The sequence below is a fragment of the Muscardinus avellanarius genome (assembly GCF_963383645.1).
Source record: "Muscardinus avellanarius genome assembly, chromosome: 3".
Classification (NCBI taxonomy): Eukaryota; Metazoa; Chordata; class Mammalia; order Rodentia; family Gliridae; genus Muscardinus; species Muscardinus avellanarius.
The window spans coordinates 7,925,704-7,946,413 of NC_137788.1; the positions used below are offsets into that span (position 1 = coordinate 7,925,704).

At 52.5% G+C, this 20,710-nt stretch overlaps 1 protein-coding gene across 2 annotated transcripts; it reads left to right on the forward strand.

The window, feature by feature from the left end:
• Positions 1-854: 854 nt before the first annotated feature.
• On the forward strand, positions 855-19,719 carry PGD (phosphogluconate dehydrogenase; the record flags this gene model as incomplete). Of its 2 annotated transcripts, XM_080692324.1 has the most annotated exons (13): positions 855-865; positions 1,104-1,179; positions 2,648-2,827; positions 6,048-6,113; positions 6,497-6,615; positions 7,808-7,877; positions 10,032-10,166; positions 11,838-12,027; positions 16,524-16,654; positions 16,841-16,974; positions 18,297-18,396; positions 19,401-19,523; positions 19,600-19,719. In XM_080692324.1, exons 1-13 carry the CDS (start codon positions 858-860, stop codon positions 19,717-19,719), a joined length of 1,452 nt encoding a protein of 483 aa, XP_080548450.1. In that variant the 5' UTR covers positions 855-857. The 2 variants fall into 2 exon arrangements, with proteins under 2 accessions (XP_080548450.1, XP_080548451.1); XM_080692325.1 differs by lacking the exons at positions 855-865; positions 6,048-6,113 and having other exon boundaries at positions 1,111-1,179.
• Positions 19,720-20,710: the final 991 nt, after the last annotated feature.

The window sequence follows — 20,710 nt, forward strand, 5'->3', positions numbered from 1 at the left end:
TTCTACCTCCGAGCTACATCCCAGCTCTAATTTATTTTTATTTTGAAGCAGTCTCACGGGGTTGATGGGAGTCTCACACTCGCTGAGGCTGTCTTCCAACCTGCGATCCTCCTGTCTCAGCCTCCCAAGTACTAGGATTACAAGCGTGTTGCCCCTACACCCGGCCACAAATCTCAGGTGTAACAGCCACAGGTCGCCACGATCTCAGGCCCCCCCACACACACACACACTCCAACATTTACATCTGCTGCCTGCCTCTGCTCCTCTTCCCCCCCTAAAGGAGGCGGGAAACGTTTCCCGCGCAGGGTCGAGGTGAGGGTCCACGTTTCCATCCCCCGCTCCAAGTGCCCGCCAGGCAGGTGGAGTAAACCCGATCTCGGTCCCGGATTGAGGACACGAGGTTTATGCCCTATGCTGCCAGCAGCCAGGGGAGGAACCAGCGACCGACTTGAGCAAAAGGTATCTATCTAGGTGCAGGTTTCTGGCTGGACTGAACCGAAGCGCCAGCGAGTCCCTCCTTCCCGCGGAGCCGCAGACCGAGCCGCCAACTTGGCAGCCTCCGCAGGTCCCCGGCCAGGCGCGCTCGGGATCATCGATCAGCTCGAAGTTCTACTGATCCAGCCCCGGGGGGGAGGCGGGCCCGTTTGGCCTCAGGTGGTCTAACAGGCGCCGGGGACAACCAATGGCGTGGCGCAGGACTCCGCCTCTTCCTTCCGATTGGCCGGGAGCCTGCGAGCGGGGCGGAGAGCGGCCCCAGGCTCGGGGAGTCGGCGGGAGCCGGAGCGGGTCGCACTCCGCCCGCGAGCTGGGAGGTCTCCGCGCCCCGCCGTCCTCGGCCCGCTCTGCCCGCCGCCGCCATGGCCCAGTGAGTGGCGGGCGCGTGCGGCGGGGCCGGGCCGGCCTGGTTCTCCCGGGGCCGGGCGGGCGGAGCTCCGGGGCTCGCGGAGGGGGCGGGCCGCCCCCCAGGCGACGCCGCGACCCCGGCCCCGCGCAGCCCCGAGGCCCGCGGGCGGCCTCCAGCGCCGGCGGGAGGGTGCGGAGGGAAGCAGGTCTGCGGCCGGTCCGGAGCGATCCAGGCATCACGACTTTCTTTGTTCTTTCAGAGCTGACATCGCCCTGATTGGACTGGCCGTCATGGGCCAGAACCTGATTTTGAACATGAATGACCATGGCTTTGTGGTAAGTGGGCCCGCGCACGCCGCCGACCTCGTGGGTCTGCCCGTCCATTAGCCGGATGTCGCAGGTGCCACGGAATCGGGACGCGCTTCCCGTTCGGTGCTTGGTTTTATTTGGCTGCTGTGGCCTTTTTGTACGAGAAGTGCCCTTTTAGTTGTGGGTGTGGAAGGCGTGTCCCCGAAGTTCAAGGAAGAGGTTTCCGGTAAGGCCCAGTCTCTCAAGTACCCTGCAGTTCCTGGAAAAAGACTCCCGTAGTAAGGTTTAGTATCCAAACTAGAAATGATTGAGGAAGGGGACGTCCTGCTGGGTGTAGAGCTCACTGGGCAGTTCCTTTCTTTCTTCCTGAAAATTGAACCTAGCTCCTTTCTTCCTTTCTTTTTTCTCCTTTCCCTTTCCTTTCTCCCTCCCCCCTCCCTCCTTGCACATGCCAGGCAAGCCCTGTACAACCGAGCTTTCTTTTTTCCTTATGAAGAAACAGTCTTACTAAGTTTCCCAGGCAGGCCTCAGCCTTGTGATCCTCCTGCCTCGGCCTCCTGAGCAGCTAGGATTTCCAGTGTGTCACCCCACCTGGCTAGAACGCTTAACTTTATTCCCAAGTGAGACCTGGAGAGCGTGAAAGTGTCTTGTCCAACTCCTGGCTCAAGCAGTAGTCATGCTTCGGCTTCCTAGGTGGCCCAGACTGTAGGTAAAGGGCCACCATTATCTTTCTAGATAATGAAGGCCGAGAAGCCGGGGATAGGCACACGCACACACAAAGAAGCGGGGACAAGAGACGAAGCCCCGTGTGGGACTGACTGGTGCCTTGATCTGATTCTGAATCCGTGTGTGTGTGTGTTTCTGGGGATTGAACCCAGGGAACATTCTACCTCTGAGTTACACTCCCAGCACCTTTTATTTTTTGTTTTGAAACAGAGTCTCACTAGGTTGCCGAGAGTCTTGCTAAATTGCTCAGGCTGGTCCCAAACTCAAGATCCTCTGTTTTATCCTCCCATGTAAGATTCTGACTCGTAACCAGTAGTGACTCTTTTTCTTTATTTTTTTTGGTGGTACTGGGGGTGGAACACAGAGGCTTTCTACCTCCGGGCTACATTCCCAGACCTTTTTTCTATTTTATTTGGAAACAGGGTCTCACTAAGTTGCTGAGAGCCTCACTAAGTAGCTGAGGCTGGCTTCGAACCCGTGCGATCCTCCTGTCTCAGCCTCCCAAGCGCGGGGATTACAAGCGTGCGACCAGCAGTGACTTAACCTCCCCTGCTCTGTGTGGGCAGTTGACCTTTGCCCCAGTCCCCTGCTCTTGCAGCCCACTGAGGGGAGCTAACTTCATAGGGATCGACCAGCACTGCGGAGAGGAGTGGGAAAGGCGGCTGGGGCCCCCAGAACCTTGGGCTGCGTAGACGTTGCACTGTTGCTGGGGCCCCAGTCTGAAGGTCCTGTGTGCCCAGATCTCCTAACAGCCCTTTTGTCTTTCTAGGTCTGTGCTTTTAATAGGACAGTCTCCAAAGTGGACGATTTCTTGGCCAACGAGGCCAAAGGAACCAAAGTGGTTGGTGCGAAGTCCTTGGAGGAGATGGTCTCCAAGCTGAAGAAGCCGCGGCGGATCATTCTCCTTGTGAAGGCTGGCCAGGCCGTGGACGACTTCATTGACAAGCTGGTGAGGCCGGCTCCGCGCTCAGTTTGGTTATTGTTCCGGCCTCTTGAATCTCTTTTACTTCGGGGACTTTTCAGTTGCAGTTTGGGGAGATGAACCATTCGGTCCTGAGGAGATGATTGCTTAAGGGTTTCAGTGTTGGTTAACTTGATGGGTGCTAATTAAGTAACAGTGTGTCCTCTGGGGTAATGCTTGGAGGTATTCAGTAAGAATTTGTAACAGTAAGAATTGGAACAGTAGTGATCTGTGAATATTTCTCTGTCTTTGAGAGTCAAAAAGATCTTAGCCCTAGCCAGGTGTGGTGGCCCACGCTTATAATCCCAGTCCTTGGGGGGGCAGAGACAGGAGGATGGCGCAGGTTCGAAGCCAGCCTCTCTGGCTTAAGAGACCCTATTTCCAAATAAAGATAGGTCTGGGAGTGTAGCCCTGAGGTATAAGGGTTTCCAGGAACTCAGTACCACCAGGGGGAAAAAAAAGATCTTAATCCTAGTGCCCCCTCAGGGAATGGAACCTCGGGCCTTGTGCATTCTAGCCGAAGCAAACTCCCTGCCCCAAGATCTTACAGTTTTGATTTCAAAACAAAGAATAAGCCAGGCCTGGTGGTGTGGGCCTGTGATCCCAGTACTTGGGAGGCTGAGACAGGGTAACCACAAGTTCAAGGCCAGCCTGGACGACTAAGTGACATCCCATCCCGTTTCAAAGTAAAAAGGTGAAGGTGTAGCTTGGAGGTAGAATGCCCCTGAATTCAATCCCCATTTTGAAACCAGGTCTCGCTAAGTTACTGAGACTGGCCTTGAACCTGTGATCCTCTTATCTCAGCTTCACAATCACTAATAAATGTCAATGTCCAAATTTAGAAAGAGAAATTTTTCTCAATGTTTCTTTCTTTTTTTTTTTTTTTTTTATGGAGCCTGGGATGGAACCCAAGGATATTCTACCTCTGAGCTACACCCCCAGCTCTATTTTTTATTCTTTATTTTGAAACAGGGTCTCACTGAGTTGCAAAGGGCCTCACTGAGTAGTTGTGGTTCTCCGGGTTGTCTGTGAACCGCGATCTTCCTGTCTCAGCCTCCCAAATGCTGGGTTTACAAGCGTCCTCCACCACGCCTGGCTATTTTTATTTTGAAATAGGGTCTCACTACGTTGTGGAGGACCTCACTAAGTAGCTGAGGCTGGCCACAAACCCAGATCCTCCTGTCTCAGTCTCCCAAATACTAGGATTACAAGGTTGTGCCACCACGCTGGCTTCCCAGCCTTTTTTTGTGTGTGTAATTTTTTTTTCATTTTTGTGGTATTGGAGATTGAACCCGTAGGTATTCTACCTCTGAGCTATACCCCCAGCCAGATTGTGTGTGTGTGTGTGTGTGTGTGTGTGTGTGTGTGTGTGTGTGTGTGTGGTACTGAGGATTGAATCCAGGATCATTCTACATCCAAGCTACACCCCCAGCCCATTTTTTATTATTTATTTTTAAACGGTCTCATTAAGTTATGGTGGACCTGACTAAATGTCTGAGGTTGGCTGCGAACCTACAATCCTCCTGTGTCAACCTTCCAAGTGCTGGGATTACGAGTGTGTACCACCACACCCAGCCTATTTTTATTCTTTATTTAGAAACAGTGTCTCATTAAGTTGTAGAGGGCCTCATGAAGTAACTAAGGCCTTAAACCTTCGGTCCTCCTGACTCAGCCTCCTAAGTATTGGGATTACAAGCTTGGGCCACCATGCCCAGATTTTTTGTAATTTTTCAAAAATGCTCTTACTAGCCAGGCAGGGTGGCACATGCTTGTAATCCCAACATTTGGGAGGTTGAGACAGGTGGATCAAAGGTTCATAGCCAGCCTCAGCTACTTAGTGAAGTCCTTTGCAATTCAGTGAAACCCTATTTCAAAACAAAGAATAAAAAATAGGGTTGGGGGTGTAGCTCAAAGATAGAATGCCCCCAGGTTCCGTGCCCAGTGCCACAAAAAAACAAAACCAAACCACTCTCACTGGGTTGCTGAGAGTCTAAGTTGCTGAGGCTGCCCTTGAACCCGCCAGCCTCCTTTCTCAGCCTCCCAATTACTGGGTTTACAGGTGTGCACCACCACCCTGGTAACCATTCTTTTTGAGAAGAGTCATGTTTAACTGTAGGGTTGTTTCCACAGGGAGAAAAATTTGTAACCATTCTGTTGCCATTGTTAAATAAATGGCCTAGAAGGGAAGGACAGCCTGATAAAGACAGGACACATGAAGTTACTGTGCAGCTAGATGCCAGGCTGCCCATGATAACTACCACGTGCACTGAACACCAGTAGATTCTTCTCCAACATAGGGAAGTACTGAGCAGCAATAAAGCCCACCTGATTCGTGTGCTCAGGGAGAGCTCAGTCTCTTCCTGCAGTCTCCAGCTGTGGCCCAAACCATGCACTCATATGTTGAACCATTGGACCGAACCACTAGACCTGTTCGGACCAGGCCCCTCCTTGGTCTGCCCACAGGTTCGTGTTTGTTTGTTTGTGGTGTTGGGGATTGAGCACATGGGCATTCTACCTCTGAGCTATATGTCAGCCCCTTCTGTTTTTTTATTTTGAAACAAGGACTTGCTAAGTTACCACATGCTGCCGTCCTCCTGTCTCAGCCTCCCCAGTACTAGGATGGTAGATGTGTGTCACTGTACCTGGCTTCCACGGATTTTACGGGATGTGGGGGTTTTGCGTGTATGGGGGTTACTGAGGATGGAACCGAGGGGCCTTCTACCTCTGAGCTCCACCCCCAGCCCTATTTTTTATTCTTTATTTTTTTGAAACAGCGTCTCAATAATTTGCGAAGGGCCTCACTAAGTAGCTGAGGCTGTCCACGAACCATGATCCTTCTGTCTCAACCTCCCAAATGTTGTTTTTGCAGAACTGGAACTGGGGATGGAACCCAGGGGCATTTGACCTCTGAGCTACACCCCCAGCCCTATTTTTTATTTATTCATTTAATTTTGGGGGTCTGGGGATGGAACCCAGGGGCATTCAACCTCCAAGCTACACCCCCTGTCCTATTTTTTATTCTTTATTTTGAAACTGGGTCTCACTGAATTGCAGAGGGCCTCACTAAGTAGCTGAGGCTGTCCGCGAACCGCAATCCTCCGGTCTCAGCTTCCCGAATGCTGGGATGACAAGCGTGCACCACCACGCCGGCTGCCAAGGCATGTTTTATTTGGCTTTGTTCCGTCCTAATGCTAGCCTCTGGTTACAGGTGCCATTGCTGGACACTGGGGACATCATCATTGACGGAGGCAATTCTGAATATCGGGATACCACGGTAAGTGCAGTTCAGATCCTCCACATACTGCCGACATGCTGGAAAGAAGAACCAGCTTTGCACTTGTGACCCCGCAGTGACCTGCCCCGTGGCCTGGAGTGGGAGTTCTTAGGCTCTTTTCTTCTGAGTCTCCCTCTCTCTCTCTGGTTCTTGTTCTCTCTCTTTTTTTAACCTTACTTCCAACATTTCAACCTTTCTTCTTCTAAGATACAATTGATGAGCCGGGGAGGGTGGCAGGTGCTTATGATCCTACCCAGTACTTGGGTGTCTGAATCCCACATACAGTTCAGGAGAGCCCAGGCCTGGTGGCGTAAGCCTGTGATACCAGTCCTCGGGAGGCTGAGCAAGAGGAAGCATCATGGATTTGTTTTCCTCTCCTTCAGAGGCGGTGCCGAGACCTCAAGGCCAAGGGGATCTTGTTTGTGGGGAGCGGAGTCAGTGGCGGCGAGGAAGGGGCCCGGTACGGCCCGTCACTCATGCCAGGTGGCAACAAAGACGCTTGGTAAGTGCCGTTGCTGGCGCCTGCATTTCAGCACAGCCCGCCAGGCCCCGGAGAGCAGCTGGAGCAGTTCTGCGCCGACCTCCACGCTGGGGCCGGGGGTCAGAGCCAGGGGGCAGAGGAAATAGTTCTTTCTTCTAGACATTTTCTATTTGTACTTTTGGCAGTGGGGGTTGAACCCAGGGGCATTCTACCTACAAGCCACACCCCCTAGTCATTATATTTTTTTTTTTTTTTTTTTTTTGCGGGTCTGGAGATGGAACCCAGGGGCATTCGACCTCTGAGCTACACCCCCTGCCCTATTTTTTATTCTTTATTTTGAAACCGGGTCTCACTGAGTTGCAGAGGGCCTCGCTAAGTAGCTGAGGCTGTCTGCGAACCGCGATCCTCCAGGTCTCAGCCTCCCGAATGCTGGGATTACAAGCGTGCGCCACCACGCCCGGCTATTATATTTTTTAATTTGAAGCCCTCACTAAGTTGCTCAGGCTGGCCTCAAACCTGCGGTCCTCTTGTCTCAGCCTCCCAAGTACGGGGATCATAGGTGTGCACCACCGTGCCCGGCTGTCTCGACATTTTTTTCTCCGGTATAGCATCTATGTGTGTGCTCCCTCTTGTCTTCTGTTACTCCCTCCAAGACTGCTTCCAGAAGGTTTAGCTGGGCCGACAGGAAGCACTGCAGGGCAGTCTGTGCACTGACTGCATTAGTAGTCAGGTCTGCCGCTAGTAGCCAATGTACAATCTGAAAATAACTATTATTTTAGTACTAGGAATGAAACTATTATTTTAGTACTAGGAATGAAACCCAGGGGCATTCTATCTCTAAGCTATACCCCCAGCCCTATTCTATTTAAATTTTTTAATGTATTCATTTTTGCGGGTCTGGGGATGGAACCCAGGGGCATTCTACCTCTGAGCTACACCTCCTGCCCTATTTTTTATTCTTTATTTTGAAACAGGGTCTTACTGACTCACAAAGGGCCTCACTAAGTAGCTGAGGCTGTCGGCGAGCCTCGATCCTCTAGTCTCAGCCCCCGAGTGCTGGGATTACAAGTGTGCGCCACCACGCCCGGCGTTCGGTGCTTGTTATGAGCACTTGTACCTCCCCTCAGAAAGCAGCACCTTGGGGCGGTGCCCCTGAGTGCTGGACTGAGACCCCGGCCCGCCTCTGGCTGAACTGCACCGTTTCTTTCCGCAGGCCTCACATCAAGACGATCTTCCAAGGCGTTGCTGCAAAAGTAGGCAGCGGAGAACCGTGCTGTGACTGGGCAAGTTCTGGGCCCCTGGAGCCCAGTGGGCCGCCTGGAAACCTCGGCGTGGGCGCCGGCACAGCGAGCGGGGCCCTGGTGTGGTCAGCTCATGGCCGCACTCTCAGTCCCAGCCAGTCCCCAGCCCGTGGCTAACAAGCACGCGTGCGCCTTCACGTCCTCTCGTCTCACTGACGCCTCCGAGGCTGGAGGCGTTGCTGTTAGGCACAGCCTTCCTCAGTTCAGCTCCGAGATGGCTCCTTAGGGTGTTTGTCAGATCGGTGTGCGGCTTGCTGTGGGGGAAAGGAGGAGGACCGGGTGGGCTCCTGTGTCTGGGGCCCTGGCCATGTACGCTCAAGGATCCCCTCCCTGTACCTTGGGATTTGGGTTTTCTGTGCATGGACCCTCACAGCAGTGGCCTGGGGCAGTCCTCAGGCCTCTCCCCTTCCTGTATTCTTGTTTCTGGGGGTCAGCCCTAGCCCACCCTGCGGCTTCTGCCCGCATCGTAGCTGGGGGAGAACGCCCACCGGGGAAGGCGAGAGCTGGCCATCCCCCAGGAACTGATGGTGACATTGGGCAGCTCTCTTCCCCGCGTGGACTTGGGCTCTTTATCTGGGCGTTGGGTTGGTGACCTCCAAGAGCTCCCTGGTCCCCCTTCTCCCAGCCGCCCCACGTGCTGAGGTGACTGCCCTGGTGTCACTATGCGAGGTGAGGCTGGTCTTGAGCCTGCGATCCTCCCATCTCAGCCTCCCCAGGTGTGCGCCACCAGGCTTGGCTGCCCTTATGTATCCTAAACAACCCTGATTTTCCCTAGCCTTCAGGCTGAGGCCCAGGTCACTGGGGAAAAAATACTAAAGAGGCCAAAATGAGGGCACCTCAGCTCACTGTTGAAGTAGCAGGAAGGATGAAGCAAGATGCTGTTAGCACAGGGCTGCGTGGCTCGGTGTCAGAATCAGAAGGGGAAACAGGCCAAGAAAGGCTCGGATGCAGGCTTCCACAGTATGGATCCAGGCAGTGACCTCCAGGAGAGAGACCCTCATGGTCACCAGCCGGCCTCGGCAGGTGCCTTCCTGTCGAGGAGACGGTGCTCGTGACAGCCAGGCCGGTGCTGTAAAGGAACTTGACTCCTGTTACTTGGTCCTCATTCTTTGCCTAATGGGCAGCCTTCAGATAATTTGGCGGAAGCTTGTGTTTGGGGAAAGAATGTACTGGTCACAGTCGCACTTGAAACCACTAAGGTCATGTGCTGAATTTCCCGTCATAAATTCATGAACTGTATTCTGACTCTGTCCACCTTGCTCACCGTGTGAGTTTACCTTGCCAGAGCCGGGTGTGGTAGCGCACCCTTGTAATCCCAAGGGAGATTGGAGTCAGACACTGTTTCAAAAATAAAAAAAAATAGTGCAGAATTTCAGTGCCCCTGGGTTCAATCTTCAGTACCAACAAAGCAAAAACATCCTTTCCGATAGTGGGATTCTAGAGGAAAGTGTTTCTGGTGGGCCTCACCTTGGCACTCCCTTCCATTTCACCCCTCAGTAGCCATGAGAAACAACTGCATCTAGAGGCCAGCTGTGGCTTGTCATCCCAGTACTGGGAGGCTGAGACGAGAGGATGGCAGGTTCGTGGCCAGCCTCGGCTACCGAGGCCCTCCACGACTTAGTGAGACCCTGCTTCAAAATAAAGAATAAAAAATAGGGCTGGGGGTGTTGCTTGGAGGTAGAAGGCCCCTGGCTTCCATCCCCAAAACTGCCAAAAAAAGAAAATACATCTAGAAAAACTACAAGTGGTTTAATTAGCCGATTTATTTTAACCTCCAGTTGCTAGAAAAAAGTGGTAACTTGAGGAGAAAGAAGATCTTTTAAACGAGGATGGGGGCTGGAGAGGAGGGAGTTGCTCTTAACAGCAGTAGGCGTGGAAGAGCCCGCTGCAGAGCTAAGGAACACTGGGAGATCGTGAAGTACCTTTAGGACGATAAATCAGAAAGGGCTTAAATTACACTGGGCTGGACGGAAGCTGGCGTCACAGCACTCTGTGATTCTTGTTTCAGAAGCTGTCTGCTTCACACTCGCCGCTCTGTACGTAGAGGGAGCCTTCCAGTCTTGGCCGCCGGGGTCCTGGGACGAGCTAGGGCGCCGCCCGCCCCTGAAGGCCTCTTGCTCTCTGTCCCCCTGGCAGGTGGGCGACGAGGGAGCCGGGCACTTCGTGAAGATGGTGCACAACGGGATCGAGTACGGGGACATGCAGCTGATCTGCGAGGCCTACCACTTGATGAAGGATGTCGTGGGCATGGGGCACGAGGAGATGGCCCAGGTGAGTGCCGGGCCCTGCCACCCGCCGCTGCTCAGGGGAGCGGCCACTTGCTACCGGCAATTAGTCCTTCCTCCTTCCTGTTCCCTGGCCAGCCAGTGGCCTGCGTGGCCTCAGCCTGATTCGAGGCAAGCTATGAGTAATGGGACCATAAAACATGCTAGCTAGTCACCAAGGAGCAGCTCCTCGGGAGTCTGGGCGATAATCACTGCCGCCAGCGGCACGCCTCGCTGTCGGGCGCAGAGTCCCTTCCATCCTTCTTCATCCTGCCATCGTCCAGGAAGGCAAGTGGCTTTCTTCTCTGATCAAGTTGGGACTGTCTTCTTGAGAGTTAATTAAAAGTGTGGTGGCGCACGCTTGTTATCCCAGTACTTGGGGGACAGACAGGAGGATCACAGGTTCCGGCCAGCCTCGGCAGCTTACTGAATAAAATAAAATAAAGAATAAAAAATAGGGCAGGGGGTGTAGCTCAGAGGTCAAGTGCCCCTGGGTTCCATCTCCAGACCTGCAAAAAAAAAAAAAATTTTTTTGAACTTAGTGTTTATAGAGACAGTGCTGTTCTTCTTGGCTTCATAACTGATTGGTTTACCTTTTTTTTTTTTTTCTTTCTTTTTTTTTTTTTTTTGGTGGTACTGGGGTTCCTGGAAGCCCTTCTACCTCGGGGCTACACTCCCAGACCTATTTTTACATTTTCATTTTGGAAACAGGGTCTCCTAAGCCAGCGCGCGGCTGGCTTCGAACCTGCGCGATCCTCCTGTCTCTGCCTCCCAAGCGCGGGGATTACAAGCGTGCGCCACCACGCCCGGCGGTTTACCATTTTTGATACTGGGATAGAACCCTGGGTTCCAGGGTCATTCTACCTTGACTCTACATCCATTTATTTTATTGGTTGATTGATTTTTTTCTTTTCTTTTGTAGTACTGGGGATTGAACCCAGGGGCATTCTACAACTGAGCTACACCCCCAGCTCTTTTTTATATTCTTTATTTTGAAACAGGGTCTCACTAAGCAGCTGAGGCTGGCTTTGAACCTGTGATCCTTCTATCTCAGCCTCCCAAGCGCTGGGATGCCAGGTATATGTCATCAAGCCTGGCTGGTTTGCAGAATATGTAATTCAGCAAGCAGATACGAGTGCTTACGGTACGTGCGGAACTAGTGTTAAAGAGGGAACAGCGAGGAGAGCAAAGCTCCTGCCCTTGTGAGTTGGAAAGACAGTAATAATTACATTGTGATATAAAGTTTGTTAGTGGTAACTATTGCAAAGGAAACTAAATGGGTAAGAGGCAGGTTTCTTTCAGTATGTTCTGCTGTGTTGGGGCATCTCACATGCCAGGTAACTCTAATCACTGAGCCGCGCCCCGGCCCTTAGCGGCGGGTTTTAGCTCAGGGGTGATGGAAGGCTTCCGGGGAGATGACAGTGTGCGTAGGGGCCCCGAGTGCAGCGAGGAGCTGGGCCCTAGGAGAGAACAGCTTTGGGAGGAGAAGGCTGGGCTGACCAGCGACGCCAGCTGGTTGACAGAGGTCTCAGTGGGCAGGCAGCGGAAGTGTGCAGACCTCCTGCAGGTGCCGGGCTGTGTGAGCACTGACCAGTGTGCGGGACGGACGAGGCGGGAGCAGAGGTCAGGTAGGGGAGCGTGCCCCGCACAGCCGGCTTCTCTCGTGTTCCACACACAGGTGTTTGAGGAGTGGAATAAGACAGAGCTGGACTCGTTCCTGATTGAGATCACCGCCAACATCCTCAAGTTCCGAGACGCCGACGGCAAACAGCTGCTGCCGAAGATCAGGGACAGCGCGGGGCAGAAGGGCACCGGGAAGTGGACCGCCATCTCGGCCCTGGAGTACGGCATGCCCGTCACCCTCATCGGTATGTCCGGCGCTCCCCCAGCCCTCCTGCCCGCGGTGCTCCCCGGCATCGTGGAAAACCCATCTGACAGGTCTTCCGGGGCCTGCTCAGGCCAGGCAGCCGGCACGGTGCTTTGCTCTTTGCACGTGAGAAGCTGCCCTGCTTTGGAGTCACTTTATGATCCTGACATCCTCCGAGCTCTGACGTGAATGTAGAGGTTGCTGTCCTTCCTGTCCAGTCGTACCTTTGGGATGCTTTAGCATTTGTGGTTTAATTGTAGTCTAATATGTCTCTCTGTTTGGGGTATTGAATTGAGGGGCATTCTACATCTGAGAAAAGCCCCCACCGCATTCTTTTTATTTTCTATTTTGAAATACGGCCTCACTAAATTATTAAGAGCCTAGGCAGGTGTGGTGGCTCACGCTTGTAATTCCAGCTTTTGGGAGGCTGAGACAGAAGGATTACGGTTCTTGGACAGCCCCATCTATTACTTAGTTAAGCACTTTGCAACTCAGTGAGACCCTGTTTCAAAATAAAGAATAAAAAATAGGGCTGGAGTTGTAGCTCAGAGGTAGAATGTCCCTGGGTTTCATCCCCAGTACTGCAAAAAAAATAAATAAATAAATAGACCCTCGCTTAAGTTGTTGAGGCTGGCCTCAAACCTGCCATCCTCCTGTCTCATTCGTCCAGTTACTGGGGTTATAAGCGAGCACCACTATGCCCAGAATAGTTAGCAGCTTTTTAGCTAATCAGAATGGCACCGGGAAGCCAGGCGTGGTGGCACACACTTGTAATCCCAGCATTCAGGAGGCTGAGACTGGAGGATCGCGGTTCGCAGACAGCCTCAGCCCCTTAGTGAGGCCCTCCATGACTTAATGAGACCTGTTTCAAAATAACAAATAAAAAATAGGGCTGGGGGTGTAGCTCAGAGGTTGAATGGCCCCGGGAGTGGGGGGCTGTGTATTCATCACAGGCTCAGATAGACGTAAGAGTATGATCTCCCATGGACCCCCTCTCCTCTCACCCTAGAGCGTGTTCCTTCCCACTAAGGCAGCAGGCATGTGGCTACCTTGCTCTTTCTCTTTGTACTGGGGATGGAACCCAGAGGCATTCTACTGCCAGACCGGTTTTATTTCTTATTTTGAATCAGGGCCTCACTAAGTCGCTGAGGCTGGCTGCAAGCCTGCGCTCCTCCTGTCCCGGCCTCCCAGGTCCTGGGATGACAGGCGTGCGTCACATGCCCGGCCTTAGCCGGCACCTCTCTGGGGAGCTAAGGGGATTGGTCTGGTCTGGTCTCCTCCTTGCACAACACAGGATGCTTTGCCACATACATTGTTGCACAATTGTCTTCAGAAGCTTCCTTCCACAAACACCAAGTCACCCTGCCGGGAGCTGCAGGGAGAACAATGCCTGGGCGAGGCGGAAGTCATCCGCCGCGGAGCCTGTGGGGCTGAGCTGGTGTTCTCAGGCTTCTGTTGATCCCAGAGAACTCAACGTGGTTTATTTGTAGGCCAAAAAGAGTTAAAGAATAATTCAGAGTGAGTGAGTTGTTTGTTAATTGCATTACTGGTGATGGAATACAGGGACATTTTATTGTATGTGAGGTACTTTTCTAAATGTTAAATATGGAGCTGGGCGTGGTGGCGCACACTTGTAATCCCAGAATTCGGGAAGATCAGACCAGAGGATCGTGGTTCGTGGACAGCCTCAGCTACTCAGCAAGGCCCTTCGCAAGGCAGTGTGACCCTGTTTCAAAAATAAAAAGATGCCGGGCGTGGTGGCGCACACTTGTAATCCCAGCATTTGGGAGGCTGAGACTGGAGGATCACTGTTCACAGCCAGCCTCAGCTACTTAGTGAGGCCCTCTGCAACTCAGCAAGACCCTGTTTCAGAGTAAAAAATAGGGCTGGGAGACTCGGCCTCCTAAGGTCTGGAATTACCAATGTGTGCTACCACGCCCAGCTTAATCGTAATACTATGTTGAAGCTAGGTGTGGTGACCCACGACTCTGACCCCAGAATGCCCCTGGGTTCCATCCCCAGTACTGCAAAAATAAATAAATAAATAAATGTCAAATATGTAATAGTGCAGAGAGCAAAGCTTCTGCCCTTGTAAGTTTTGAAAGACAATAATGATTATATTGTGATATAAAATTTGTTAGTGGTCACTATTACAAGGAAAGAGGGGTGGGCAAGAGGCAGGTTTGTTTCTCATTCTGCTGTGTTGGGGCAGGACCCAGGACATCTCACATGCTGGGCAAGCACTGGTCACTGCGCTGCACCCCGGCCTCACAGTGGGTTTTATGACAGTGTGTGTAGGGCCCGAGTGCAGCGAGGAGCTGGGCTCCCGGGAGAGAACAGCTTTGGGAGGAGAAAGTTGGGCTGACCAGTGATCCCAGCTGGTTGGCAGAACTCTCGGTGGGCCGGCAGCGGAAGTCTGCAGACCTAGGAAGTACTCAAGCTTGAACCAGAGGCATTCTCTCCCCAGCCCTATCTTATTTTTATTTTGAAATAGTCTTCCTAGGTGTGGTGGCGCACGCCTATAAATCCCAGTACTTGGGAGGGAGAGACAGGAGGATGGCAGATTCAAGGCCAGCCTCAGCAAGTCCTGAGACTTCATCAACTCAGTGAGACCCTGTTTCCAAATAAAAATAAAATAGGGCTGGGGGTATAGCTCAGAGGAGAGGCCCCCTGGGTTCAGTCTTCACTGCCACAAAACAAACGACATGGTCTTGCTGAGATGCTGAGGCCCCCGTGGACCTGCGATCCTTCTGCCTCAGCTTCCCAAGTACTGGGGTCAGAGTCGTGGGTCACCACACCTAGCTTCAACATAGTATTACGATCAAGCTTTGCGTGGTAGCACACATTGGTAATTCCAGACCTTAGGAGGCTGAGTCGGGAGGTTAATAGGTTCGCTGCCAGCCTCAGCAACTTAGACCCTATTTCCAAATAAAAAATGGCTGGTGTTGTAGCTCAGAGGTAGAATGCCCCAGTCCAATCCCCAGCACCACAAAAATAAACAAATAATCATTCCTAATTTAAAAACTACTTGTTCAATTGGAATTTATATAATTAAATTACTCTAGCCGGGTCGGGTGGCACATGCTTGTAATCTCAGTACTTGGGAGGCTGAGACAGGAGGATCTCTAAGCTATACCTCCAGGCGCCACTGTGCCCAGCATAGTTAGCAGCTTTATAGCTAAACAGAATGGCACCGGGAAGCGGGTTTGTGGGGGTGCACGCTTGTAATCTCAGCATTTGGGAGGCTGAAACAGGAGGGTCATGGTTTATGGCCAGCCTCAGCTGCTTAGTAAGCCCCTTTCCAACTCAGTGAGACTCTGTTTCAAAAATAAAGAATAAAAAAATAGGGCTGGGGGTGTAGCTCGGAGGTAGAATGTCCTTGGGTTCAACCCCCAGTACAAAAAAAAAAAAGAATAAATAATGGTACCAGGAGTGGGGAATGTGTATTTATTACGGGCTCAGCTGTACGTAAGAGTACTGTCTCCCACAGACCCCTCTCCTCTCACGCTAGAGCGCGTTCCTTCCTACCAAGGCAGCAGGTCAACCCTTGTTGCCACCTTGGTCTTTTTTTTTGTGCTTCGGAGACTGAGACAGGAGGATTGCAGGTTTGCGGCCAGCCTCAGCTAACTAGTGAGGCCCTCTGCAATTTAGTGAAACCCTATTCCAAAATAAAGAATAAAAAATAGGGCTAGAAGCCACATGAGGATCTTGGTTTGAGGCCAGCCTCAGCTACTAGAGAAACTAGAACCAAAAAGTAAAAAAATAATAATTCAAGTCCAGCGGGTGTGGTGGTACACGCCTGTGATCTCAGTACTCAGTACTTGGTAGACTCAGACAGGAGGATCACACAGCCTGGGCTACTTAGACCCTGTTTCAAAATAAAATGAAAAACTCGGGTGTGGTGGCGCACACTTGTCATCCCCACGCTTGGGAGGCGGAGACAGGAGGATCGCGCAGGTTCGAAGCCAGCCTTGCTGGCTTAAGAGACCCTGTTTCCAAATTTAAAAATATAAAATAGGTCTAGGAGTGTAGCCCGGAGGTAGAAGGGCTTCCAGGAACCCCAGTACCACCAATAAAAAATAAAAAAAATGAAAAAGATTGGAGGTGTAGCTCAGGGGTAGAATGCCCCTGGAACAATACACACATGTACGTGACACACACACACACACACACACACACACACACACACACACACACCCCTACCTGGTTAGAGGTGGTTTTTGTTTTTGTTTGGTTTTCCAGGGCTGTGGATTGAATTCAGGGCCTGCACATTCTGGGCCCGTGCTCTGCTGTGGGCTGTATCCCGAGCCCTATTTACAGCTTTTTATCTAGTTCTCTCTGACCCCGGTTGAATTCTGTGGGCGAAGGTGAGCACTGAGCTGTGTCTGAGCCCGGCCTGCCCCTGTGCCTCCGCGGGCTCGGCCGCGGTGCTCCTCCGGTGCTCCTCCCGGGCTCTGCCGAGGACGCGGGTCAGCGCTCTCCTCTCTGCCTCCGCAGGCGAAGCGGTCTTTGCTCGGTGCCTGTCGTCTCTCAAGGACGAGCGAGTGGAAGCCAGCAAAAAGCTGAGGGGCCCCCAGAAGACCCGGTTTGAAGGTGACAAGAGATCCTTCCTGGAGGACATTCGAAAGGTGGGCGGCCCGCGGCCGGGCTCCGCTGCGCCCTGAAGGCCGTGGGGCCACAGGCTCCTGGGCAGGAGGGCAGAGGCGGCCTCACCTGGGCCCCGATTCGCAGCCTTTCCTGTAACGTCCCTCCCTGGTGTCCGCTGCCGTGGACGTGCGGCCGCAGCAGTGTCACTGACAGGTCTGTCGCTCTAGGCCCTGTATGCGTCCAAGATCATCTCCTACGCGCAAGGCTTTATGCTGCTCAGACAGGCTGCCGCGGAGTTTGGCTGGACCCTCAATTACGGCGGCATCGCCCTGATGTGGAGAGGGGGCTGCATCATCAGGAGGTGAGTGCGGGCCTGGGGGCCGCTGCCGCGCGCCTGTGACCGGGCCCTGCGCACGCCAGCCTCTGCCTGTCACGGGAACGAGTCAGGGCTCCTCGGCTGCAGGACTGGGATTGTATCTAAGACACAGGGCACAGGCCTGTAGTCCTAGTTCTTGGGAGGCTGAGTCAGAACGATGGCAGGTTGAAGACCAGAGCACGGTAACTTAGTGAGACCCTCAGTAACTTAGCAAGACCATGTTAAATAAAATATAAAATGGGTCTGGGAGTATAGGCTGGAGGTAGAAAGCCTCTGGGTTCCACCCCGAGTACCACAAAAAAAAAGAAAAAAGAAAGAAAGAAAAAGGCTTGGAGATGTCACTTGGAGGTAAATTGTTCCTGGGTTCGATCTTTATGCAAACCCCCCTCCCCTGGGGACGTAGCTCAGTAGTAGAGAACATGTTTAACATGCATGGTCCTGCTTTGATCTCTAGCTCTGTGAAAATAAATAAATAACAATTGTATAGTGAATACCTGCAGACTTTTTTCCTTATTTCCCAATCAATATAACTACTTTTTTACTTTTTTTTGGTGGTAGTGGAGAAAGAACCTGTTGGCATTCTACCTCTAAGCTACAGGCCCAGCCTGTTTATTTTTTATTTCGAAACCCGGTCTCACTAGGTTGATGGGAGGCTCACTAATTGCTGAGGCTGGCCTCGAACCTGCGACCCTCCTGTCTTAGGCTCCCAAGGACTGTTACTGTAGGCGTGCACCACCAGGCCTAAGTATTTACACAGCATGTACATTGTATTAAATATTTGAACTCATGAGTGATTTAAAGTATACAGGAGGGCCGGGCGTGGCGTGCGCATGCTTGTCATCCCAGCACTCGGGAGCTGAGGCCGGAGGATCGCGGTTCAAGGCCAGCCTCAGCTACTCAGTGAGGCCCTCCGCAACTCTCAGACCCTGTTTCAAAATAAAGAATAAAAAATCGGGCAGGGGGTGTAGCTCGGAGGTAGAATGCCCCTGGTTCCATCCCTAGTACACCACCCACACAAAAAAATATCCAGGAGGATTCTATGTCCCTCTTTTTAGTACTGGAGGCTGAAACCAGAGGCATTCTAGCTCTGAGCTACACGCCTAGCCCTGTTTTATTTTATTTTTTTACTTATTTTTTGCGGGGCTGCCTCGGCCTTTCCTCTGAGGGCTCTGCTTTCGCTGGCGGCCAGCTGTAAGGACGAGGACGTCACTTCGCGCTGTCCCCGGGCGCACAGCAGCGGCCGCTTCCTGCTGGGTGTTCAGCTTGTAGAGATCAGATCCGTTGATTTCCTCCTTCCATTTCTTCAGTGTGTTCTTGGGAAAAATAAAAGATGCATTTGATCGGAACCCAAAACTGCAGAACCTGCTGCTAGATGACTTCTTTAAGTCCGCTGTGGAGAACTGCCAGGTACGTAGCTGAGAGCGGGCGAATTCCATCAGTGGGTTTTCTGTGGGTCTGACCTTCCTCTAGGACCTGATGCCTGTGAGAGGTTGTCCCTTTTTTTGGTTGGGAGGGAGGTGCTGGGGACTGAGCCCAGGGGCATTCTCCGAGCTACACCCTCAGCCCTGTTTGATTTTTTTTTTTTTTTTTTTTTGTGGTGATACTGGTGGTGGAACACAGAGGCTTTCTACCTCCAGGCTACACTCCCAGACCTTTTTTTTAATATTTTATTTGGAAACAGGGTCTCACTAAGTTGCTGAGAGCCTCACTAAGTAGCTGAGGCTGGCTTCGAACCCGTGAGATCCTCCTGTCTCAGCCTCCCAAGCGTGTGCCACCATGCCCGGCTAGCCCTATTTGATTTTTATTTTGAAACAGAGTCTTGCTAGGTTGGTGAGAGTCTTGCTAATTGCTGAGTCTGCCCTGAGATTCTCCTGTCTCAACCTCCCAAGTACTGCGGATTACAGGTGAATACACACCCAGCAAGTAGTCCTTCAAAATGGAATGAAGCTGGGCATGGTGGTGCAAGCCTGTCATCTCAGGACTTGGAGGCTGAGACAGGAGGATCACAGGTTCCAGGACAGCCTCAGCTACATAGAGACCCCCAGCAACCTAGTGAGACACTTTCAAAATGAAAATAAAGAACCGGGTCAGGTGACACACACAATCCCAGTACTTGGGAGGCTGAGACAAGAAGATTGAAAGTTTGTGGCCAGCCTCAGCTACTTAGTGAGACCCTGTTCCCAAAAAAAGAATTAAAAAAATAGGGCTGGAGGTGTGTGTGGCTCAGAGGCGAATGAATGACCCTGGGTTCAATCCCGAGTACCAAAAAAACCAGTCAGAGCTGGGGTTGTAAATCAGAGAACACCCCTGGGTTCAGTCTTTAGTACCAAAGAAAGAAAAGGGTTGGGGCCAGGACCAGTTGGCATCTCTGTGGCGAGCCAGCCCACTCACCGTGGCTTGCTTTCTGACAGGACTCCTGGCGGCGGGCAGTCAGCGCCGGGGTCCAGGCGGGCATCCCCATGCCCTGCTTCACCACCGCCCTCTCCTTCTACGACGGCTACAGACACGAGATGCTGCCGGCCAACCTCATCCAGGTAAGCGTGGCGCGGTGCTGAGCGCTGCGGCGCCCGCGGGGCCCGCGACCGCCCTGACCACCTCGCTCCTCCCCAGGCTCAGCGGGACTACTTCGGGGCCCACACCTACGAGCTCTTAGCCAGCCCTGGGCAGTTCATCCACACCAACTGGACAGGCCACGGCGGCAGCGTGTCGTCGTCGTCGTACAACGCCTAGCGGGACACCGCCCCGCTCCTGAGTCCACACACCGGGACATTCCAGGCGCCGCCAGCACTCCTCGAGAGGCCCTTTGCCCTCTTTCCTGCTCAGACTTCTAGCCACGTGTATGAGACTCCGGAAAAGGTCACACAGAGCGTATGCGTAAAGTGGTTCCGAAAGCCAGGGCGCCCTCTGCCCTCGGCTCCGGGTTCGCCCGGGCCTGGCCACGTGCGTGGTGCGTGGCAGGAAGCACTCCTGAAGCGGCCCGCTGGCTGTGCCCTGGCCGGCGCCCAAGGAGAGGGGTCTGCCTCGATCCACCGGAGCCGTGTCACTGGCGGATTTCCCTCTCCTCCGCCCAATAAAGCCTCGCTGTCTTTACACGCCGTCTCCACCCTTTTCCCCTCAGCCACGCTCAGCCCTGGGTGAAATGGCAGAAAGGTCTGCGGTGACTTTCTTTGCATTTAAATCAACTGATTTCCTTCTAATCTTGTTAGTTTTTTTTTTTTCCTTGGTTTTCTTTTTTGGGGGGTGTGGGAGGATTGAACCCAGGGGCATTTTACCTCCGAACTACATTCCCAGGCCAATTTTTTTTTTTTATCTTTGTTTTGAAACAGGGTCTCACTGATTTGCCAAGGGCCTAAGTAGCTGAGGCTGTCCGCAAACCCGGTCCTCCTGTCTCCGCCTCCCAAATGCTGGATTACACGTGTGCCACTATGCCTGGCCTTGCCTCTCTTTTTTTTTTTTTTTTTTTTAGAACTAAGAGAAGCTTGGCTTCAGTAATAGTGAGACCCTGTTTCAAAATAAATAAAATGGGGGCTGGGGGTGTACCTCAGTACTAAAAAAATAAAATAAAAAAATAAAGCGGGAAGCCAGGTGTGGTGGCGCACACTTGTAATCCCAGCATTTGGAAGGCAGAAACAGGAGGATGGCGGTTTGCGGACAGCCTCAGCTACTTAGTGAGGCCCTCTGCAACTCAGTGAGACCCTGTTTCAAAAGCAAGAATAAAAAA